We start from the raw sequence: 24,915 nt of genomic DNA, 5'->3' as shown, positions 1-24,915 counted from the left end.
TTTTTAACATAAAACACAATCAGTGTGGAAAGTTTCGTTCCATTGTTGTGTGTGTAAATACTTACTTTGGCCAGGTTTTGCCACAGTTCACACAGATAGTCAAAGACCTGAGCATGGATCTCTGGGTCTTTGATGGTATTAACATCCCCCAGGATACCAAGCATCCTCCGCCACATTACCGTGGCAACATCCGAGTGCCATCCAGTTAAAGAGCCGCCTGCCATCACACTGCAGTCCTCACTGGGGAACTCACTCGTTTCTAGAATCAGTCAATGAATCAATGAGTAACCTCTCATTCAGAGCTGAGACCTGAGAGGAAAAACAAATAAGAGAAGCAGACGTGTGTGTTCGGTGTGTGTGCGTTTACCTAAATCATCTGGAGTTTGCAGGACAGAGTTGTGGAGCTTCTGGTCCAGCTGTAGGTGTGTGTGTGAGTGGGAGTGTGCGCGATCAGCGTGCTCTGCTGTGAGTGTGGCAGGGGAGGGCGTCTGAGATCGAGAGCCTCCGAGAGAATGCATGGGAGAGGCGCTCTCAGAACCTGAATACAGAGAACACACAGGAGCTAACATTCTCTGATAGTTCAGGGGATTCAAGAGCTACATCGATACTCTGAATGATCTGTAGCACAAAACATTATACTTTGGCAATAGGTTTGTAAATATATTCATTATCCACCAAAGTAACTAAAGAGATCTTTCTGTAATGAACATACCAGTGACAGTCACAGTGTGGCTGAGGCTGCTGGTCTCTGAGTCAAGGTGAAGTGTTGTCAAACTTGCTACTTCCTGTTCTTCACAGGCCACGCCTCCTCCCAGGCTGTCCTGGTCCAGAGAGCTGCCTCGTCCTCCTCCTCCTCCTGACCCAGAGCTTCCTGCACATGCTTCTGAATTGAAAGTAAAATCTGCAACAACAAAAAGGGTCAGGCATTATGATGTTTCCATATCATAGCAAATAACAAATTACAGAGTCCAAGTTCATGACAAAGTTAAATTAAAAACATAATGCCATTTATTTGTTTAGCTAGAGGCTTTTAATATTAATATGCCATCCCAAGAAGTTGTTCTAACTTTTCGTGCAAATTCTAGGATTTTAAATATAGGCGCTTTATTTTTTGTTTTCCATTTTTGTTCCTTACTGTCAAACTTGCAGGTGGAGTACTGAAAGGCATTAAAGGAGTCTGATTGGCTGTCAGAGCTAACAACATCAGAACCACTAGCGCTTGCTGGTGACGTCCATTCAGAGGGAACTCCTGGATCATCGATAGGACGGTGATCATCCGAAGGCCGTGATCCGGGACTCTGACCTGCCTCCAACAGCTCCGGCAGGTCTCTGGGAATCTCAAGACTTCCCGGGCTGCTGCCACGACGGCCCTGAGTCAAAGAAAGCTCCATTTAAATGTCAGCTTCTATGAAGCTCAAATGTTAATTATGAAACAGTGAGTGTCTGTTGTTCTCACCGCTGTCCCTTTGGCCCTCAGCCTCTCCTGAATGAACTCATCCATGAGGTCTGAGAAGTTTGGATTGGTGCTTCCGACGTCACTCGAGACTGGACGGGCCTTTTGCACCACCTCTTCTTTGTTGACTAGAAACAGACGGAGAGGCAGATATAAGAAGACGGCCAAAGTTTGAGAGCACACACACACAGACACACAAACAAACACAGACAGACAAGTTGTGGAAAGATGAAGATTCAGAGATACACACACAGACACACCTGCGAGGAGGTGAGATGATGCATATCAAGAGAGAAATGACAAACACACACCGACGGTCACAGATTCATAGACACACAAATGAAGTACAAAGTCTGACAAGCTCCTAAGATGGCACGACTAGGTCTGACTTTCTGATGGTCCATGAAGTTGATTATCTGAATCAGTCTTTTAGGGATATTGTAACATTTATTTTTTATGTAGTCTGTTTGAATTCTATCAAAATGCTACAACTAGAGCTTCTCTCTCTGATCAGTGAGAATAGTCCTGATGTGTGTGTACTGAAGGACCCTGAGGTTAGAAAAAGACCTATTGTTAAAAAAAGCCACAACACAGCAGGCAAACCCACCAGAGAAGCAATGCAGGAGTTAATTCACACCATGCACGAGAGAGCCAGTATCGCCTTGTTTAGTCCAAACAGGCAGCATGTCAGAGGCCTTTATTAGTGCAGTTCTATTTCTACGAGTTATGTTGCAGTTAGGTAGCAATGACAGCGGTCAGTGTGGTTGTGTGAACTTTGAGAGCAGAGAGCGTCTCAAAGATGGAATCACATGTGCTGCCTCTCTAGTCTTTGAATCCTGAAGCTGTGGCAGATTATGAGTAGAGCTCGGTGCCGGGGCTGAGGATGAATCAATAAACCTGATGATGAACACAAGAGTAAGGGCTTCACTTTGCTGCCACCTAGCTGAGGAAAGTTTAAAAGTGCTGGACAGTACAACAGAACAATACAAGCTGTGTTTAAACTGCATCGCCCTGCAGGTGCAATCTTACATCACTAAGGTCTGATGGTGTCCTGAATGTAGGGATGTGAAACAAGCTGAAACTTTGACAAAACTGAAGTCAGCACAAAAACTTTCTTTGTATCAAAAGAATCAGAACTTCTGTTGGTGATGAAAGAGAGGACTGTAGGTAGCAGCAAACAAATTAAACACAACCAAAATTCAAATAGTTATCAACATCTAATATTACTGTGAACATTAGTGTGTTATTTATACATTGTTTTTAAGCCTGGATGTTAATTTCCATTAAAGGGCAGCATCTACAGCTAGCCTATTAATCTGTAATGGTTATTTGCCATGCCATCACTGAAACAACAGGTAACACAAGACTCTTATACAGCAAGGTTTACCCTCTAAGAGGCTCAAAGGACTTTACAACTGGACTGCACAAACCCTGGGATAGTATGCAATGCTGATCCTCCAAAAGACTATTCCTGGTGCTTCATAAACTTGTAGTTATTTCTTGCAACACTCGAAAATAACAGTAACCTGGGGCGCTGGTGGCCTAGTGGTCTAAGCACCCCATGTATAGAGGCTTCAGTCCTCGTCGCAGAGGTTGCTAGCTCGACTCCCGGCCGGTCGATTATTTGCTGCGTGTCTTCCCCCACTCTCTACTCCCCACATTTCCTGTCTCTTTTCAGCTTTCCTGTCAATAAAGGCAAAAGAAGCCCAAAATATAGCTCTAAAAAAAAATACTGCATGTCTTTAAATTCTTATATATATCGCTGCTTTCATACGCTTTCTTACTTACTTTTTACTGTAATATTCATTGAAATGATGCTTTATTGTTTTACTAATTTTAACAGTTTATTTTATTTTTGTTTATTTATTCATTCCTTTTTTTATCTCCTCAGTTTTATTGACATTCTTATCCTTCATTTTATTTTCAACTCTTATCCTTACCCCTTTTTAAATGTATTTATTTTAACTATTTATATTCTTATTATCAATTTGATGCTTTAACTTATTTCTAATTACACATATTTTATTGTTGTCAGTGTGCATTAGTCTCTATTTTAAAATCCATATCTATTTTTTAATATGTCTTGCCATCATTTTATTTCTGCTACTTTCTTGTTTTTCAATCACTTTAAAGCACTTTGGATTGCATTTGACTTGTATGTATGAAAGGTGCTATATAAATAAAGCTTGATTGATTGATTGATTGATTGATATATTTCAACATCACCGACTCACTCAAATGTTTTGACAAATCTAATATTTGGCTATTTTTTAAGGTTAAATCGGACGAAAAAAAGATACTAGCAAAAGTCTTTAAAGACAAAAAGTTTGAACACGTTTTTCTATATTAATCAATTCACCTTATTTTACATAGTGTGTGGGAACCCTGTACATTAGCAGACATTTTTTAGCTATTTCTTGAAGTTATATTTTTTGGCTTTTTTGGGCCCCGATGATAAGACAGCGAAAGAGAGACAGGAAGTGTGGGGAGCAGAGAGTGGGGGAGGACATGCAGGACATGGTTGCGGACGAGATTCAAACCGGTGACCTCTGTGACGAGGACTATAGCCTCTGTATGTGGGCGCGCTTTGACCACTAGGCCACCAGTGCCCCATTTTTAAAATGTTGTACAACACGTTGCTTGAAAGATGATCTCTTTCCATTCAGATTGCAGTAAAGACGGGACAAAGAACTGGGAGCATGTCTTCATTGTTTGTCTTTCTTATAGCACCATATAAAGAATTAAAGTTAAACTGTGTTAACTGGAAAAGGGTAAATGGAATTAGTAAAGTTTTGTATATTTCATTAATATATTCTCTATATTAAAAACGAATTTAACCCTTTAAAAATAATAAATAATAAAGATAAGGTTACACTGTGTTAGAAGGACAGCAGTCAGAGTTTAGGGGGTTAAACGGACAGACAACCAGAAAGTCAAAACACATAACATGTAGTTGAAGTCTGCACTGAGGAGCAGAGGATTGTATAATGTTGTATATAGTGCTGTATTGCTGTCAATATGGTGAAGACCATGAGGAACAAGCTGGCCAGCAACAGACCTGATTAAGGAATCAACTTTAAGATGACTCCTGGATTTGGGCAGAGGAGGAGGAGGAGGTGAAGGAGGAGGCGGAGGGTGGGGGTGCAACAGTACCTCCACATCAAGACAGATTCAGGTGATAATCGCTGTTTTTTTACGATCATGTGAGTCTCATTACATAATACATAAAAACCAGATGTGCAGTCGGGAGGCCTTGAGTTTAAAATATTATTATAAGGGTGTTGCTAGTTCAAATACACAAATCATGTAAAATATAATTATGTGGCAGTGTACAAGGCAAAGAACCATTAAAGATTGCTCTTATTCATAAAATGTCATGCTTATTCTGTTATTATCAGTATTTCCTTCATAACACAAGGTCTTATTCTGCCCTCTAGTGGTCTAAAAATGAACTACAGCAATGTTTTTACAGCTACATCATAATGAAGGAACGCGTTTGCTCTTCTAAACACGAGAGAAATAAAAGTAATAACTCTCTGAGGCTTCCTATGAGGTTTTATGTAACTCCAAGTGTTTTCTATTTCTCTTTAATCTCGTCACTTGTTGTACTTTCTCTCTTCCTGTGTAGTCGAAGAGGGGCTGGAGTCCAGGGAGGCGAAGGATGTACCAGGAGGCGGCATGCAACATCGAGGAGAGGGAGGAAGAGGCGGTGAAGAGGGTAAGGGGGAGAGAAGGTTAAAATCCCAAAGCCCTTAGATGAAAGAGGAGAGGAGGAAGAGGGAGGGGATGTCCGAGTTGAAGGAACAGGTAGATAGGTATGGGAGGAGGAGGAGGAGGAGGGGAATCCTTGAGAGGAGGCAGGCTGGAGGAGGGGCTTCGTTCAAGAGAAACACATCAACAGGGAGTTTGAATTTCAGTCCAGCAGCAAGATGATGAGTGTCAGCCAAAAAAAAAATCATTCCATCATAACAAACCAGTTAAAACAGCCAAAAAGGAAAAGAGAGTTGCTGGTGTTTGTGTATTGGTGAGTATCTTTCTTTCCAAAGTTGGAGTTGTATCTGTTGTGTCCTCTGTGAGCACTTCGTTTGTTGCGATCCTCACCTGGCTGGGTCGTCTTTCTTCCAAAGTAGCCCAGGACATGGGAGTAGAGGTCTCTTAGTGAAGCATCGCCCATAGCTGCCCGGCCCTGCCTCTGTGGAGACGAGCCTTGGGATGATCCCTGACCTCTGGGCCGGGGCTTTGAGGACAGAGCGTGAACCACACTCTTATAAACGCCACCAAGGAGAGCCCCCTGGTGGTGTCTGGAGGAAGTGCTGCCGGGCTCCTGGGATCTCGAGCGAGAGGCTCGAGATCGCAAGGCAGAACGCCCCAAACGCCCGCGCACCCCTGACGTGACGCCAGAGGACAGCTCTGAGTGACTCTCAGATCCTGAGTTGGATCCCACACTGGACCCTGAATGATGCTTGTCCCTGTGCCCCTCAGTCTCAGCCCTGTTTTCCAGGCCTCCAGTGTGAGTGGTGTTCCCTGCCCCGCTGCTATCCATAACAGTCCCAGAAACTAGCTTCTCATGAGCCCCTGCTCTATGGCCAATCCCAGCCACTGAGACAAACTTACCTGTAACCCCTGTACCTGCTTTCGCCCCTGACCCTGTCCCAGCTCCGGTCCCAGGCCTTTCCCCAGCTGAGTGGCTGTGAGTGTGGAAGTGACTGAGGCGGCGAAGTCTGGCTTTCCAGTGAGCCTCTTTACTTTCCAGGGGGTTGTGAAACTGGACTGACTCAGTCGAGGGTCTAAAGCTGACATGAACACCCCCCAAATGATGCTTCTTGGAGCCTCGGGACACCTTGGCCTTACTCGGGTCTGAAGTTTGTTGAGTTTTACTTGTTTCAGTGCTTGATTCTAAGGAGTTTGGGTCTTGTTTAATTACACTTGACCTTTCTTTATCGTTCTGATTTTCTACTCCTAGTTCTCTCCACACATCACTCTTCCCTTCCCATCCTGCAGCCTTTGTTGTATTTCCCCCTCCCTTTTTCTCCCCAGCGTTTCTTTCTAGGCTGGCGCTTCCCTTTGCATTTGGCCACTCACACTGCAGCTCCAGGCACTCATAGATACTCCGCTGATCTGCCTCGGTGTCCTCTGCTGAATCGACACTGCTGTGTCTCACAGATTTACTTACCTGTCTGTCCTCTCTCACCGCCTGTTTTGTCTCTCCTACCTGTCCTGTGTTCTCCATTTGTGTTCTTGCTATCCCTGTTTGCACAGGCACTGATGGAGTTACTACACTGTTCTCTACAACTACACTTGGGCTGTCTCCCTCTCCTGTCTCCTCCTTCTTCTCAACTCCTTTTTGAGTGAGGTACTCCCTGATAGAAGAGAATAAATCATCCTCCTCTGTCCCAGCCCCGATTTCTCCTTCTTCTGCATCAACTTCCTTTTCAGATGAGCAGGCGAAGGCAGAATCCCAGTCGCTTACCCAATCAGAACTTGAACCTCGGCTTCGAGAGCCGGTCTGATGCCAGAACTGATCATAAACACTACCATCATCTTGTCCCTCTGCAGACGAGGAAATAACACCATTGGAAGAGGTAAATGGGGTGGGGGAGGGTGAGGTGGGGGTGTGTGGGAGTGGTTGGACTGCGTGGCTGTTGGCTGTGGGTGAGAAAGAAGTTGCGGAGTGGTGCTGGGGGGGATCTGTGACTGAATTGGGATCCCTCTCGGGGTCTTCACCTTTGACCCGCTCAGCGATGAAAGGCTCCATGATGTCAGAGGCACTGCTGCTCCTGGCGAGGGAGGATGGGGCAGGGGGATCCAGGTCACAAGCCACTGCCTGGAAGACCTCAGAACATGAGGTAGGAGGGGCGTCGTCGCTTTGAGATGAGTGGCGCATCCGGGAGGCGCGGGAAGTCAGTGTGATTGGCGGGTCCTCCAGGTCTGGTGATTGAAGGGAGATGATCGGCGAATGAGGTTAGTGTGAGAGATGCGTGAAAACAGATACAAAGAAAAACATTGACAGACATGCACACTTTAGTATGAACACAAATGCAAAAGACTCATAAAGAGTTATATAGTACACAATAAGCCTGAATGAGAGCTGCTGGTTGAAGTGACCTGCAGCAGGAGTCAGCTGTGACTGGGTTTGATCATCTCTGAATGGGTGAACAAAAACAGGCTGCAACATACACTATCATTCAATGGTCTTTATTTATTTTAAGTATTTTCAACATTGTAGATTAATACTGAAGACATCAAAACTATGAAATAATCTGGTTTTGCCATAATCTGGATGACAACAGTAGTCAAATAGGGCTATCCATGTGTACTAACCCTACCTCTGAACAACACAACTGATGGTCTCAAACACATTAAGAAGGCAAGTCATTCTACAAATGAACTCTTGACAAAGCTCATGTTAATGAGAAACCATTCCAGGAGACCACTTCATGAAGCAGACTGAGAGAATCCCAAGTGTGGAAAGCTGTCATGAAGGAAAAAGGGGGCTACTTTACAGAATCTAAAATATAAAACATATTCTACTTTGTTTAACACTTTTTTGTTAATCAAATAATTCCATATATGTTCTTTCATAGTTTTGATGTCTTTGGTATTAATCTACAGTGCCTCAAATAATTAAAATAAATACAAACCCTTGAATGAGAAGGTGTTTTCAAACTTAAGAGACCAGTTAGACAAGCTGCCTGATCAGTCACACACATTTACAAGAGAGCAACTTCTAAGGCTTGAAACATTAAGTAATGTATGGAGAATTTGAGCTCCTCCCTTAAACTAACCAAACTAGCCAACAAGAACAGGTCTAACAAACTGATCTACTTTAATAATCAATATATGACTGTATCATACTGTATTATCTGTGTGCAGGTGTCTTAATGTGTTCTATGTTTATACCTCCTTGCAAGAAAAATTGAGCATACTTGAACAGATAACTTTCAAATCAGAGCAGCATGCATGATGACTGAGACAGTTATCTTAAACCTCATCTAACATGTTTAACCATGACATATCTTTGACTAAATATGAAAAAAAAATCCAGCTCTCGCTCAAATGTCTACTTTAAGGATACATTCAGCTGACGTCTTCCTAGTGGAAACAGACATCAGGTAATAAATAAGTGTGAACAATAACCTGACAAGAAGACATAACTAAACAGGAAGGCCATACCATAATAATCTTACTTGATTGATTTTCATATGAGGAGCAATTTTCATTCAGATCAAAAAATAAAAATGAATCTTTTGCAGGTGAAACTTCGACCATCTGGAATGACATTTGTTATGCCCGTTTGGGAAGTTTCACTGGGATGGTGTGTCTGTAAATATTATGTACATAGAGCTGTATTCATTTAAATATAATAACCACAACGTTTTTTTAAAGAAAACACACAAAAAACTAACCAGGGATATTCATAAGTCAAACTCACGACATGGTCTACAGTAAAGAAGGTATAGAGTTCATAAAATGCCATGCAGAGAAAAAGATGGAATTATTGAAACAACACAGGACATGGGGGATATGTAGATCAAAAAGAAAGGCATTTAAATGAAGGAGAAATAAATGCTTTCATTATCATCAAAACTACTACTTGAAAATGTAGTGAAAGGTTTCATAGATGGACGTGCATGTGTGCAATCAGGCAGATACTCAGATGTAAAAAAAATACACTGTAATAGGCTATAAACAGGCAACCAGGTAGGTTAAGTTTCATGCTGATATATGTAAGATAGAGACATACATAGATTTTTTAAGAAGTCAAATGATGGACATTCTACAGTAAAAGTGGGCAATATTTCATTGTCTCACATAATTCTAAGGTAGCACCAAATATTTGAGCTATAGCAGAAATATTTGAATATTTTCATCCTAAATTGAAAGACAATCAACATGTCGCTGCCATCAAAAGTTGCCTTTATATTAGGGCTTGGCGATAATTCGGTAACGATAATGCCACCCAACATTAGACAGAAGAAGAAGACGACATTGAACACCCAATCATGTCGATGGGTAAGAGGTAGGCGGTAGGCTTCAGCTCAAAGCAAGGTCGTTTGTCTATCACTGTGCTGACTTGGCGTTAACTATTAACTTAATATACTTTCAGGATGTGAATAAATCTGATTATGCAAATTATCTCAACCCTGAGAAAGATAAGAATCTACAAAATAAAACTTTACAAAAATCTAATTTTACACAAAAGACCTGCTTCCTGTTAGAACTGTCAAAAATGAGGGATTCAAGAAGTTTATCAGAAAACTAAATCCAGATACTATCACTCAGGGGCAAAAATCTGCCTTAAATTTAAATTGTATTAAATATTATTGATATCGACTGATATGAAAAAACTATCATGGTAACATCTTTTTAATATTGCCCAGCTCTACATTATATTCAATCATAAGCCCTGTTGCAGTCCATATTTTAACTGAATTTGGACGGCAACAGGGGCATAAATTAGGCAAAAGTCCAGAAATATCAAAATAATCTCTGCACAGATGTTTCTATTGTCCTCTCAGTGGATGCTCAACATGTGTTGATCTTCCATTTGTCACATGCAAATGTCAAACAATGCTGATGACCTCACTGCATAGCTTCAGGAGAAAGGTTCATCTGATGCACAAATGTTTCTCAAATACACACACCACTCAGGCAGCAGGTCAGAAAGGGAAGGTTGTAGAAGTTCTGATGGACCACATGCAAACTGTTGCTCCAGTGATTACAGTGAAAGGAGTCGATAGACAGAAATAAATGCACTGCAGAAGTTACAGTCTCTGACAGAGGAACACAGAAGTCAAGTTTGCAGGCAGGTCGTGACGCAGGCAGACAGGTAGTGCAAAGAGTGTGTACCTGCCAGCTGGTCGGCAAGGGGGGGTAGTAAAGGGTGGTGGTGGTGGTGGTGAAGGAGGACAGGAAGAGGCGGAGCCAGAGCAGGAGCACTCTTAGCACTGCGGATAAAGGCTGAGGACAGCAGAGAGTCCCCCGTAGAACAGCTACGCAGGGCTGAAGAGGGGGGGAAGAAGAGATAGAAGATAGAAAGAATAAAGGGGAAGAGTATGAGACAGAAAAGGAAAGCAGAGATGCCACCGAAGGAAAGACATCAAAAGAGAGAAGAGGGTATTATTGCACAAGTTAGGTGAGGGAATGTGGGAAAGAGAGGGGGATTTATAGGGGAGAGTGGAAAAGTGAAAGAAATAAAACTAATGAAAGATAGAATGTAGAGAAAGAGAGAATAAAAGAAAAGCAAATATGGTCGGAATAAAGGTCAATTTGAAAAAGAAAGAAAAGGACAAAGCATGGAAAGACCATGGGAAGTGAAGAAAAGAAGAAGGTCCCAGGGCGGGCATAAAAGGAGGAAACCAGGGGAGGTGAAGAGGGCAGTGAGACAGGGTTAGCTCAGGAGGAAACAGTGAGACAGTGAGAGGCTGGTGGCAGCTTTGCACTTGGTACATCTGAAATCTCCTTTAAAGGCCACACGCAGGTGATCTACATCGATTAATGCTAGCCATATCACTTTAAGATTGACACTATACACTCAATATATAAGTTTAAATGAACACCAAAATGCAACAGCAACCTGCAAGAATATTTACCAGCATGTGTGCTCACTCTACATTTGTGTTGTGTTGAAACATCAGAAAATGTGTTTCAGAATGTAAGTGTTGGTTCCCTCAAGTAAAAAAAAAACAACTTGAAAAATGCTGAGAAAGTGTTGGTGCATGACTTGTCTGGTAGAACATCACACAACTGCTTTTAGCAGCCAGTAAAAAAAACAGAAGGTGGCTTAAACCAGCAGCACCAACAGCGGATGACTGGTTTGGAAGCATTTTGGAAATATTTAAAATGGATAAATTTACTTACTCTTTGAGGATACACAAGGAAAAAATTTTATCAAATTTGGAACAAGGGGATTCAATTTAAAACCCCAGCTTGAGCAGATTTTGTCTGACTCCACCAACAAGGTATTAACCCTTCCCCTCCTTAGAGTATAAAACTTAAATGTAAGCTCCCCTAGTTCTTATGTAAATAGTTATATATTTGATGGTTTGTGTAAGGGATGTATGTAGGAAAATGAGTGTTGATTACTGACTGAAGAGGTGAAGATTAATGTATATGTATGTGTTTAAAAGTCAAGAGCATAAATGGATGCATTTACCTGGAAAGATGATGGAGGACAGAAACATTTCAGGACTGAGTGGTTATTTGGTCATACTTTCTATGCATATACATATAAAAGACTGGAAAAGGATAACTACAAAGATCTAAGTGTTGTAAGTTTTGTGTTGTTAGCCTTTCAAAATAAAAAACAATAATAAACACACAAATTAATATTGTGGCAGATGAAGGCTTCATTTCAAAAAGTTAACTCGTCCTGGAAATGTATGTTTTGAAGAAGATGTAAGGTTGTCCCCATAAGCTGCTCTGTAGTTTCCTTTATAGTGTCTTTTTTTCCACATTACAACTTAAAGCTCGACAGCAAACAGGAGACTGAAAAATGTTCCCCTGTTTGTATATAGAAGCAAATCAAATGCAAAGCTTTTCTCAATGGTAGAGTTAACTTTCAGAAGGACTAAAAGCGGTACTCAACCTCATGAAATGTAAACTACTGGCCCATGAAAGCTACTTTTCTCAGAAAGTCTGTTTCATTTTGTGGTTTTAAAACAGTTTGAGGACATTCTAAGAGTTGTTCCAAACATCATCGTTATAAATACTTAATTGCATTAAGACAAATCAGAACAGGAATTTTCCAATACAGCTAGTTTATAACAAATAGTTTTTTTTATCTGAGCAGTAGAGTTAGTTTTATCTTCTAAGTTCTTCCTTATATCCCAATCAGGTTTGATTTTCAACACTACAATAGTTTGACTTGTTTTTAATCACAACTTCTTCTGTCGTAAACAACGCTCCACCAAGGATGAGGATTGACAGTTAGCATAGACTACATATTCCTGCTGGAGGAGAGGAGGGGACATGAGATGAAACAGAACTGATAGGAGAGAAATAACAAGCCGGTTGAAGTGCAATGAGGAAAGACAGGCCTCAGCTGTTTCCATTCCCCTTCAACGCCTCTTCTTAGGTTTATAGAGTCATCTAAAGGAGGGATACTGACCTACAGTCTTCTGGCGGACAATACTCCTGGCCTTTTCGATGCCTGGTGAGCCGGCGGTGGTGGCGCTGCGCTGCCTCATGGCTGCTGCTTGGCCGGGTTGGTCTCTGCTCCAGCCTTTAGAGAAGGACCGATCCACAATCTGCCGCTGGCCCTCTGCACCTATACCTGGGGTAGATAGATGGAGACGAACATCATTTCCTGAAGCACATCTAGATTTACCCGCTTCAGGACTCATGTTACCTCTAGACTACGTGAGGTCTGTACAAAGAAAAAGGTCTATGGTACTGTAGATATACTGTATGTACCAACGTGTACCAGAACTCAAATGCTATAAATGTAAAATGTGCAGCCCATAGTTTTTTGCATTATTAGCAAAACATGAATCCTAAATTACATGGGCTGCCAACTGTACCTGCTTTGTTTGTTTGTTAACAACTGCTAGCATATGCAGAGATCACTGGAATGATCATGAGATAATGCCAAAACACTTACCTGGACAACAGTTTTAACTACAGTATGTTAGTGCACATATATATATATAGCTAAAACAGATGCCTTTATATCAGATCAACTGGTAGGGGGATCATCTGATCTTACATGACGGCTACCAAAACATGTGTGTCTCTCAAGACGGACCAACCTTTTCCTTTATGTTTCTTCTGCTTTTGTTCACTGAGTTTGTCCAGAGGCAGCTCGTTTAGATCCACACTGTACAGGTTCCTGGCCAACACCTAAAACACAAAGGCATAATTTTCAAACTTAGTTTATCATCCCGGTGAAGGTGGCAACAACATAACAGTCCTGGCTGAGTAGAATAATGTTGTGTACCTTGGTGAGAGTCTCCATGGTTAGAGACCACTCAGTGACCAGTTCATCCCAGCAGGTGAGAGAGGAGAGAACACAGAGGAGATCGTCCCACAGTTCTCTGCTGATGTAGACGTTTAGGTTCCCCTTAATCCAGGCGACTATCAGGGTCTGTACAGCAGGGGATGAAAGGATGGATTGATGGTTGTGTTTAAGCTACACATTTACACTACATCCTGTTAACTGGGTGCATAATTGAACTCTATAAAGTCTTACAGAAATTAACTAATAGGTGTTTCTCATCTTGTTGTACTTTTGGCAAGTGATGAAGGCACCATACAGTTGAGAATCCTTATTACAACACTGCCATATATCCAGCATTTGCTTTAGCATAATTCATTCTGATGGTACAGAGCCTTTTAGTTGGATTGTGTAGGAAAATAACATTCACCTGAGGTTTGTTAATGAACTGCAGCAGCTTTTAAAGTGTGCTACTGTGGCAGAGAAGATAAATTATTCATCATGACTGCTCCAATGTTTGAATGTATTCATTCATTTTCATGATGGCAGATTATTCTGTTGGTTTTCCTCCTACGACATCATGGATAACACTTTGGATAATTGATTCCATAACTGTGTGTGTGGCACCTACGCATAATATCTGACCTTTCATATGGTTTATGCATTTTACCTGAAAGATAGGTCCAGCCAGTCTGCCTGACAGTGTGGTGCTCTTCTTGCCGTGCGGCATGATGGATGGAGGTCTCTTCATCACTGACTCTGTCACCCTCAGCAGAACCAGTAAGATCTGCTCCCTATAAACACATACATCACAAGCAATACAAGTTAATGAGATGGACGCTTTGATGTCAATCAGATGGTTTGCTGTGTATCTGATGTCAGTACGTCTTCAAGTTTGTTTTATTACCATGACTTCTGGTCCATTGTCTCATGCATGACAAGGCTGCGGTAGATGTTCAGGACTCTCTTGCACATGTCGACGTGCTCCTCTAAAAGGATCTTGATGTCGTTGGCTGGTTCAATAAGGAAAACGTTGGAGGAGTGAGTGATGAATACCTGAGAAGAAGAAGCAGTCAATGTAAAATAACATTACAAAGTAAATATTGCAACTATGGAACAGAGGTATTATATCCTTGTATCGATCATACCTGCAGTGTAGTCTGAACTCCAGCATGAACACTGTACTCCAACAACTCACTGTCCACCACTTTGTTCATTCCCTGAGGAAGAGATTAAACACATGCACACAGAGTTAAAGTTAAGTAGTGAAGGATGTTGTAGGTTCTCCTTTATACAGATAACTGTACTGATAGTGATACAATAAATATATTTATTGAGAGTATTTTTACATTGTGGCAGAACCTGTGGCTCCATTTAACAAACATCGCCTGTGGGACTATTATGGGACACAATTTTGACCTTTTTTTTTTTTTTTAAATAGATTTTATTTTATTATATTATTTTTTCTTGAATGATTTTCCTGACTAACATATAAGCAAAAGGACAATTAACAAAGCTATACACAACACATGACATGAAACAGCAGCAAAACTACTAGTAAGTGTACCGGTAGAAAGATGATGACATTTCAACAAAGTTCAGGAGACTGCTGTGAGATAATAATAATAATAATAATAATAATAATAATAATAATAATAATAGGAATAATCATTGGAGCAATTGGATAATTGACAGTTCAAAACTGAGGGAGAAAGAGAATGAACAAGCACAAAATGAATTATTTAATTAAAATAAAGAGAAATAAAATTTAAAAAATTTAAAAAGAAGGGCGCACACACATCCACCCACAAACACAAACACACACACACACGCAAACACTTAACTTGCAATTCTAATGCTAATAGTCATAATACTTATGATAAAAAAGAACATGATAATAATACAAATAATAATAACAATAATAAAAGTTATAAATACATACATTTATATGCAATGACTTAAATGTGAGATTTCAGGGCATCAACATATCATAATGGTGAAGGTGATCTCCCATAGTACATTATCATTATTATTATCATTTTGACCAATTTAAAGCAGATACTTATTTTCTAGAACAAGGATTACATTTTTGTTTAAATAAATACATTTGTTTTCGTGTTACAACTGTAGCCTGCACACTGCAAAGCAGTCAGGCCCACCAGTGCTGCCATGCATTTTACAACCAGAGGCCTGAAGTGACCACAAACCACAGAACAGACTGCTGCAAGCTGACAAAGGTGATAAAGACTCAAGGCAGTGTAATACAGGGAAGCTAAAAACCTCCTCTGTCCATTGTAAAAGACTGTGTGGTTACCAGCGCTGGCAGCATCTTAACTGGAGTGACCACCTGTGTGACAACTAGATGAATAGCTCCATACGAGCTGGATACACGTTTGACTTCAAGGATAGATACACTGAAACAAGCTGGACTCTGTTTTCATTTGATGGATAACTTGAAGTTAAAGATTTGTGCATCACAGTGCCGTCACTGCCAGACTACCTGAGCTTACATTGTAAATCTCATTATACAGATCTGTTGATGTGCTCTACCTTTAATCAAAGCGTTTAAAGGGTTGAATTATTCAGGTCACCCCTCACCTCGTCATCCTTGTCTCCATGCTGAGAGCCTGAATCCAGACTGCCACCTGAGGCTATAGGGTAGGGGCCCTCCTCTGGCTCTTTCATAAATACTGGCTTGTCCTCCATGGAGATCCACTCTTGGTAAACACGCACTACTTTACGCATAGCTGCAGCTTCACACATGGGCAGGAGGAATGCCTGTGTTGGTGGAGACAGACAGATATTTCTAACTTAAATCATCCTCTGGAGTAGTCAGTGTGTGAACAGACTTTATGAAACACACAAAGACTGCACATAACATCGAGGTAACAATAACAAAGATATTCTCCCTCACCTGTCTGAAGATCTCTGTGATAAAGTTGACGTTGGTTCTGGAGCACGTGAGTACTCTCCTCACCACCTCCATGTCTGTCAGCTGCTCTTCATCCATGGAGCAGAGAGAGGAAGAGCTGGGCTCCCTCTCTGTTAATGTGGAAGTGTTTGAGTGGCTTTGTTCAGGCTCAACCCCAGTCCCTGGACACCCAATCAGCCCCATGCTGCCCCCACCTGATCCAGACGAGCCTCCACTTCCTTCCAGGTGGCTGTCAGACCGAATTCCACCTCCACCGCTGTCGTCTGAGCTGCCAACAGAGCGAGCCGCCAGTCCAGCTGCTGCTCGCTGGAGTAAGGATCAAACAATGGTCGTACAATCAGACGAGAACAGAAACTTAGAAAATAAGATGCAGGGAAATTTTTGCTATGTTACATTTTGTCATGTTGTCAGACAAACTTGAACACTGTCTCCTCTGTCTGTGATACCTGTATGTTCTTTGGGACGATCTCTCCCTCTGTTCCTGGGATGTGTGTTTGTGTGTTGGGTCGCGGCTCAAGCCAGAAGGAGACCAGCCAGCGGATGAAGATGACCCGGGCCTGGAGGAAGCTCTCCTTGGTGCAGTACAGTGGTTCACCAGCCTCTTGCTCCCTTCGCACCACACTATAGTACGGCTTGGGGCGCATTGGAGGCACATCTGCATGGTGAGAGGAGAATCTTTAAGTGTTGTTGGATACAATAACACATTACTGATCTGTAGATTTAAAATGACTGAAAGGTGATTTATCCAGCAGATATGAAGCTCTTTTGTAACTGACCCAGTATAGGGCTGTACAGGCTGGTTTCCATCGCAAAGTTGGGGAAGATGTGAGGAAGGTAAAACTTCCTAAAGTGACCGAAGAGGAAGTTGAAGCCACGCTCATGGTTCTCTTTACAACGCCACTCGAGAGATTTGGCCTGGTGGACACACACACACACAAAGACAAACAAGCTCATGTTACATAAAGCACAATACTCACAGAAAATAGGGTCAAGTGGAGAAGAGGACCATTGTTTTAGGGGAGAATGCTATCAGTGTGTGAAGTGTGTACACATGAGAGAGGAGAGGAAACACAGGCACTGAGTCTGTTCAATCAGTCATTTTAAAATGTGCATTTGTAGGAGTTAGTGATAATGTGAAGGATTACAGGATACTCATTTAGGTGATTTGTGCTATATTTTAATCATCAGTGGTAACAGTGAGGCATCACAGCATTGCAAAAGTGTAATTATGCAGTGTTAGCGGTATTAGTAAGAAAAGAGGATAATACCTGGTTTACCATGTATTTAAGGAGCGCTTCTAAAAAGTAAGCAGTGAGGTCTTCCTGGTTCTTGTCACCTGACTGAGGAGGAACCAATGGAGTGATCTCTTCTGGGGTCACCTGAGCTGCAGGAGGAGAAATCAGAGACGTTTAATATTTAACCAGAATCAGAATCAGAATCAGAAATACTTTATTTATCCCGTGGAGTGAAATTTGGTCGTTCCAGAGCTCATATAAACAGTATGTAAGAAAGTAAAAATATTAATAAAAGAAGTTATAAAAGAAGATATAAATAGAAATAAAGTAAAGTGATGTAAGGTAAAGTAAAGTAAAATAAATAAATAAATAAATTAATTAATTAATTAATTAAATTAAATTAAATAAATTAAATACAAATACAAAAAGTGCCGGGAATGAAGGAGATATAAATACAAGGATATATCACAATGAATCTACGACCATCCAATCTGACTCCACTCTGTGTGTGGGTGTGTGTGTTTGTGTGTTTGTGTTTTTGTGTTTTTGTGTGTGTGTGTTTGTGTTTGTGTTTGTACTAACTCTCTGTTAAACTCAGAGGCGGGTTGATCAGAGTGTCTAGTGTGCGTGGGGTCCCGTGGCAGAGTGGAGCTGGAAAGCCGGGAATCAAACAGGCAAACATGCAGAGCTGCTCCCGCTCTGCGTGACTTTGTAGAGCTTGCATCCATAGCAAGAACAAGCGCACGCCCTCACGACGGATCTGGAGTGTAGAAGAAAGAAAGAAAGACAATTACAATGTAGTCTTAAAACTCACTGAGCTGTTTTAAGGCTCCATTTCTCACCTACTCTCTCATGAAGATAAAAAAACTAGTATGTTTTAACAACAAGAAGAAACACTTCATTGCAACCATATTCACTTTTGAGTTTTGACCTCAGGGCAACACTAAGTCAGAACTATGCAGTCTGAGACATGACAGGGTGTCATAGAGCTAACAGCCAATCAGAGCAGTACCTTCAGAGAGTTCCCGGTGTGCAACAGCTTCTTCAGGATCAGCCCTAGGAGAGAAAAATGGATCAGTCAGGTTATTTCAAAAGGAACACATTAAGCACTCTGGAAACCTCCTCCACTGTTGCCATGCTACAAAGTCATCGTTATTGAATTAACTGATGTTTCTCTATTTAAAATGCCAAAAGATTAAATATGTCTAAATGTTTTGGACCCACAATCCAACCTGGGAAGTTTGGAAAGGGGCCAAAGAATTGCCAGTTTGAGGCGTAATGCAAAATACATGCAGGATAATGGAACAGCACCGTGCCCTGCACTGTTTGGGTGCAGGTTGGTCATTGCCATGACATCAAATGATCTCTAACCTGAGGCAGCTCTGCCCAGAACTGGTTCAACTTGATTTAATAAAACAGGGCTCACTGGGATTATCTGATATGCCGCACACATCATAAACTCAACTGTAACATTGTAACATGTGTTTTAGGAATGTCAACAGAAGCTTAGTATGGTGGTGTGTAAGTTACCGATGCTGTGGAACTGCCATCTGCTCTGGATTCTCTCAGGCAGCAACTGGAGGATTTTCTGAAGGAATAAAACATTAAAACAGAATTAGACAAACTTCTGACTTCAAATATAATGTGGTGTGGGTATTTTTCTCAAGTTGATGTTTCTACTAGGGGTCAAAATGTACTCTGATTGGATAATCTCTCCTAATTATACTAATAATTTATGAAGATTTCACTTGTCAGGTGGTTGTTTAGTGGATTCAGAAATGTTCATGTTGGAAAAACTTGTACATAAATAAACTGAAACTCATAAGCAATCAGTTTTCTACCAACTTAGTTTACAGCCCTAATTTGGCTTCCCAAATTTGACCTCGTAAAACTTCTCAAAGAAAACCTTCAGCACATTTTGGATGTTTACTTTGCTCTGCCTTGTTCTAAAAGAGTGTGTTGGGCCAAATGGAGGTCAGCAACACACACATGCTGCCTTTGCTATCTTATCTGGACCACTCTAAGTAACACCACTCAGTCCTGAGTGTTGCTAAATGCCAGTGGTTTCAGTCTAAGGTCAATGCCAGCTGGTGCTGGCCAAGACCACCTACAGCCGGCCGGCCGGACAGCACTAAATTATAAACACTAGCACAGAATGTCCGAGCTACACTCTGTTGTAAGAGTTTCTTCGCTTTTTTTGTTTCTTTGCTTTAATGAAAAGTTTGTGATAACCCTTTATTACCTCAAAGATGAAGAGGATTGAGTCCAGCTCTTCCCTCTGAGACTTGTGACCTGAAAAACACACATTGAAGGAAAAAAAATTACCCCACTAAAACACTGAGCAAACAGGGTTATTAGGGGATGTAAAGATTCAATGATCGGATTCTGTGACTGATCTTAACGTTAAAGATCTGAGTGCACCAGTCGGCAGCACCCTGGATCGGAAAAAATGTCAGATGAACCGGGCAATGACCCAGCCTCAAAACTGTGATCTGTAGTGAGACTCAAATGCTGACCTTTTTATCTTTAGGAGTAACGTTAGCATGGTGGCTGGGCAGGGAGTGTTACTTAGCTCACGATGAGAAAACAATGTCCAAGGTCAGCAAAGCGATTTATAGTCTCCAGATCAGAAATCAAATAGTGTGGACTGTATGTGAAGGAAGGGAAACTGTCTTTTTTAAAATCCTTTTTGGCCGGTGTTTTGGTTTAAACCGCGACCCTGTTAACTGCCGACTTTCAGCCAGATGCATTATTGCGGACAGCAGGCGGAATAAAAACCCTGCGGTTAATCTACCAATCAGACACGTTCAGCATTGCAGGCCATGCACCCCGAAAGGCCCGGGACCGGAAAAGTACTAACCCCCAAGCAGGGGCTTTTCACTGGGGAGATTAACTACCCCTGAACTAAATTTAGACCCTGGTTCCTCCAGTCGAAACGCACGCAGTTCCAGGTTGAAGTTCCTGCGGTCAAAAAACACCTTTACACACTTTTTCTAGCATTAACTCTGCAAAGTTTGTGATTATCATGACTTCTATAGCCGGTGTTATTACTCAGGTTGTCTTCTAGCGTGATGGCTTTGTGACATGTTCAATATGATTAACAAGATACCAAGCGGCCATCATTTCACACTTTGTGACAGAACTTTCAAATGAAGAGCGAGTGGCAACAACAACCAAAGTCTAAATGTTGTGTTCGATTCATGTGTGGGAGAATCACTGAGACATTTTGATGAAAAAAACATCTTGAATTGTTTTCATTATTCCTCCTCTGTCTGTGACACAATTAGCTCTGTCACACAGTGTTTGTGTCTGTACTTTATTGTTTTGCTGTCTTTCGTTTTTGAACCTTTGGGGAAAGAAATGCTTTGTTTTAAGAGCCATTTAACCTTCTTCTGTGAGTAAAACTTACCTTTCTGTTTGAGGCTGACCTCAATGGTGACAAAGTTCTCAAAGAAGACATAATAGATGTGGGAGTAGTTCAGATCAAAGAACTGTTTCAGCTCTGCAGGCTCAGCATTTTCTGTAAAACAAGAGTCGGTTAGAGAAGAAATTAGTTATAGAGATGACGAGGCTTTGACAGAATTAAATAGAGTATGGCTATAAAAACATCAGAGGGAGGGGAGAAAACTTTACAACTTCACAACTTCACAATGTCATGTTGAAATGAAAAATCACACCTCTATTTAAGTCAAAATGCATCTCGAACAGAGAGAAAAACACATTTTGCAGACCACACTTGTCTGACCTTTATCTGGGGGAAGTATATTTGAGTACTGTCACCTCTCTGCAGCACCAGAGTTCTCTAAACATGCAGTAAACCACAGATTGCAGTCTAGACCACAGCTACAGCTTCATATATACTGCTCTGAAAGTTTAAGAAGTTCATCATTAAATACTCTGGGCTACTTCTCTGCCTCTTGACACAACGGTCCGTCATTAGAAACGAACAGCTCAGAGTCAAAACTGAAAGATAACAAACAAGCATAATGAACTTGTATGCACTGACACACACAAGTAGACCGGGCAGCCACACACACACACACACACACACACATACAGAAGCCTCTGGTGATAGCCTCTGGGTTTGTTTACATGAAGTCTGAAAGCTGAATTCTGCAACACACACACACACACACATACACACATACACACATACACACACACTGACTGAGGGCATCTGTGTTCTATGCAATAGTGGTTGCCCTTGTAAGGCCTTGGTGGAGCTGGCCGAGAGGTTTTCTATCTCTTCCTCTGTAAGCTGACATTTTTCACACAACATTTCTTTCGAGGCGATTACCTGAGACATCTCTAAGCCCGAGCACAGAGCAACTTCTTATACAAACAGAGACTGAGGTTTAAACACCACACAAACAAACCACTGTCACAAATCATGGCCGATGCACAATAAACATAGATCAGTAGATCATTTGTTAGAGTTCAATCCAACATGAGATACAACACTTCCTCTTTTTATAATAAAGGCCCAGTTACTGTTTTATCAGGAGGACAACAAGGCTTTAAACTCCAATCTTGCAATTTTACAGGATCATGTTGTATGGCCATAATCAGGCCCATACAACAAATATAATAGATAATAATAATACAGTTTATTTATATAGTACTTATCAAAACAGACGTAAAAAAGTGCTTTACACCATAAAAACCCACAATAATATACAAAGCATGAGGGTGAGACATATAGAGCTAGCAAGACAATTTAAGAGGAACAGCTGAATAAAAGGGTGAAAGAGAAACTACTAAAAACAATTAAAACAATAAAACATTTAAAATCAGTAAAAAAACAAAAAACAGAGTGAATAAAAGAAAAACATAAATGAAAGTAAATTAAAAATAAATGCAGCATCGTGGATAAAACAATATTAGGGAAGAGGATTAGGGCCACTTTAAAATAAAAAAAAAGGGCCGATATTTTTTTTTATTATTATGATTATTCTGAGAAAAGTCAGAATTCTGAGATTAAAGTCTGACTTTAATATTAGAATTCTTACTTTTTTTCTCAAAATTCTGACTTTACTCTCAAAATTCTGACTTTTTTCTCTGAATAATAATAATAATAAAAAAATATATATTGGCCCTATTTTTTCTAAAGTGGCCCTAATCCTCTTCCGTCCAATATAACTAGAAGGCCTTTCGATAAAAATGTGTTTTCAGCCGTGATTTAAAAGAAGATACTGATGCAGCAATATGTAGGTATCATCATGCTGTATGTGTAGCATCATGCAATATGTAATAGAAAAAGTATGAAAAGTTGCTCTGTCTGGGTGTGTTTTTATTTTGTATGTATGTATTTGTGTATGAATCTCATATGAGTATGAGTCTCTATTGCGACTGCACATGTGATTACAATGTACACCGTTTGTTGTTTTACTAACATTTCAACACAAAGATTGGATCAAAAAAAGGATGCAATTTGAAAATCTTTAATGAAAATACAGTGTAAAGTGATATTGTTAGCTTATCCAGGGGAGTCTATTATTTTAACCTTTGTGTACATCAGTCTTAAAGATATATGTGTTAATGTGACATACTGTTGTGGAGTTCTGTATTGTTTTTAGCTGTTTGAATATTGTCTTTTTAGATTTGTTTGTATTGTGTGTTAGATGTTTTCCTGCCCAGGGAACACAGATGTAAATTAACTCCTTTAGCTAACTCTGGCTCAGCAGCTGTGTTGTGCATGGTCCCTGTCAAATAAACTAATAAGCTAAACTATTATATACTTCCACTCAATACTTTCAGCACCGTGTGCAGAATCTGTGTCAGATCCAAAATTCATAGAAATTGTCTGCCGTTATAAGAAACCAGAGCATTCTATTCTTGTCTGCATCAATCTCTGAAACCACATATCAGTCAGTCTTCCCTCTTTAAGGTGATGCCATTAAAACAGAATTTTTCAGTTCCCTTACTTAAATGAGTATCTTGACAATTTGTTTAGTTACACATTGATGGAAGTAACTGTTGAGTTTGACTTCTTGAAAACAGGAAACTGACCTTGCACTATGATGTGGAAGTAGTTTCTACTGTCATTACATGAACTGAACTTAATGGCTTTCAAACACAGTATTATACAACATTCAATTGTTTAGACAACGGCCTGAGGTCCCTCGTGAATAAAGTCAAGGTTAAGTGTTTGTATTAAAAACAACTGCTGGGCAAGCTGTTTGGTTTTTATGTCTGGCATCAATAACAGAGCCAAACGTGTCCAGAGGGAAGTTACTTCATAACCTTGTTGCATGAAAAGGATTGCAAAGTGATGAAACTGCTTCTTGTTGGACCATTTATCAGATCAGGTAGGAGCTGCTGCATTACACAAGATTAAGTTTATTTTATTTTATTACTTGTCGTGTTATGCACCTGAAAAGTGCCCAGCCCGTATGGACTTACAAGACACTACAAAAACAAAACATAGGAGCAACAACATAAGAAGAAAAAGAAAAAGAAGAGAGCAGTTACAATACTGCACATTTCCAGCAATGACACTAGTTGACACTTCAGACATCTGACAGTGACAACAACTAAATGCTGAACAGCATTCAACACAAACTGAGCAAACTGATATACTTTGTGTGTAAACAGGAACTGGAGTCTATCTTCATCAGACATGGAAAACACATCAGGACAATGTTCTGACATTTTGTTGAAAAGAAGGCCCTTGAGAGAGACCATGATGTGATGGACAGTAGAACAAAAGGTGCATTTCATTTTCAACTTCCTCCAGATCACACAAAGAACACGTCCTCTCCTCCTCTTGAATAAGAAAAGTCAACACTTTACAGCACACGCTTCATTTCCTACAATGGATAGAGGGTGAGCACATTTTAGGGAAGGGTCCTGAGTTACAATATCTTCAGTAGAGAGTGATGGCTACATATAAGGAATATGCTATAAAGCCTGTTTGCTCCCAACTTGAGTTATTAATTCCTCTGATTATTTCTACCCATGCTGGACTAATGTTACCCACATGCATTTCCTCTCTTGGTGGTCTGGCACCCTGATCTTTAAAGCTCTTACTATTGTTCAGCTGTCTGAGCATCCCCTCTCAAACAATATGCCTGCAAGTCTGTTTGTGTGTTTGCCTCCATGATGGTTATCAAGGTCTGGCGTTCCCCAAAGAGCACACAGAGGGGGCACACCCCTCTCTCTCCATCCTGCACACACAAACACACACACAAGCAGAGTCCAGAAACTCTTACAATAGAAACAGGAAGTGGAGCTACTGTATGGCGACAAGGAGAGGAAATAGTAGAGGTTGTTTCCCTCTCCTGTCAGTGTGTGTGTGTGTGTGTGTGTGTGTGTGTGTGTGTGTGTGTGTGTGTGTGTGTGTGTGTGTGTGTGTGTGTGT

At 40.8% G+C, this 24,915-nt stretch overlaps 1 protein-coding gene across 4 annotated transcripts in view; it reads right to left on the bottom strand.

The window, feature by feature from the left end:
• ralgapa1 (Ral GTPase activating protein catalytic subunit alpha 1) overlaps positions 1-24,915 on the bottom strand; it is an 81,057-nt gene that overhangs the window by 54,461 nt on the left and 1,681 nt on the right. For 2 of the 4 annotated variants that reach the window (XM_034674651.1, XM_034674649.1), the window contains exons 2-23: positions 20,965-21,075; positions 19,798-19,847; positions 19,086-19,143; positions 18,568-18,611; positions 18,138-18,315; positions 17,589-17,704; positions 17,097-17,235; positions 16,767-16,975; positions 16,303-16,626; positions 15,987-16,166; positions 14,537-14,608; positions 14,296-14,444; positions 14,059-14,182; positions 13,392-13,538; positions 13,204-13,294; positions 12,564-12,728; positions 7,178-7,381; positions 1,457-1,581; positions 1,136-1,370; positions 713-901; positions 368-538; positions 66-259 (exon numbers count right to left, since the gene is read on the bottom strand). In XM_034674651.1, the coding sequence (XP_034530542.1) occupies positions 66-259; positions 368-538; positions 713-901; positions 1,136-1,370; positions 1,457-1,581; positions 7,178-7,381; positions 12,564-12,728; positions 13,204-13,294; positions 13,392-13,538; positions 14,059-14,182; positions 14,296-14,444; positions 14,537-14,608; positions 15,987-16,166; positions 16,303-16,626; positions 16,767-16,975; positions 17,097-17,235; positions 17,589-17,704; positions 18,138-18,315; positions 18,568-18,611; positions 19,086-19,143; positions 19,798-19,847; positions 20,965-21,075 (3,275 nt within the window). Of the gene's footprint in view, positions 1-65; positions 260-367; positions 539-712; positions 902-1,135; positions 1,371-1,456; positions 1,582-5,554; positions 7,382-12,563; positions 12,729-13,203; positions 13,295-13,391; positions 13,539-14,058; positions 14,183-14,295; positions 14,445-14,536; positions 14,609-15,986; positions 16,167-16,302; positions 16,627-16,766; positions 16,976-17,096; positions 17,236-17,588; positions 17,705-18,137; positions 18,316-18,567; positions 18,612-19,085; positions 19,144-19,797; positions 19,848-20,964; positions 21,076-24,915 lie in introns of all 4 variants that reach the window. The other 2 variants (XM_034674648.1, XM_034674650.1) reach the window with 2 other exon arrangements.

Source organism: Notolabrus celidotus, chromosome 22, assembly GCF_009762535.1.
Source record: "Notolabrus celidotus isolate fNotCel1 chromosome 22, fNotCel1.pri, whole genome shotgun sequence".
Classification (NCBI taxonomy): domain Eukaryota; kingdom Metazoa; phylum Chordata; class Actinopteri; order Labriformes; family Labridae; genus Notolabrus; species Notolabrus celidotus.
This window is presented reverse-complemented; position numbering and strand designations above follow the sequence as displayed.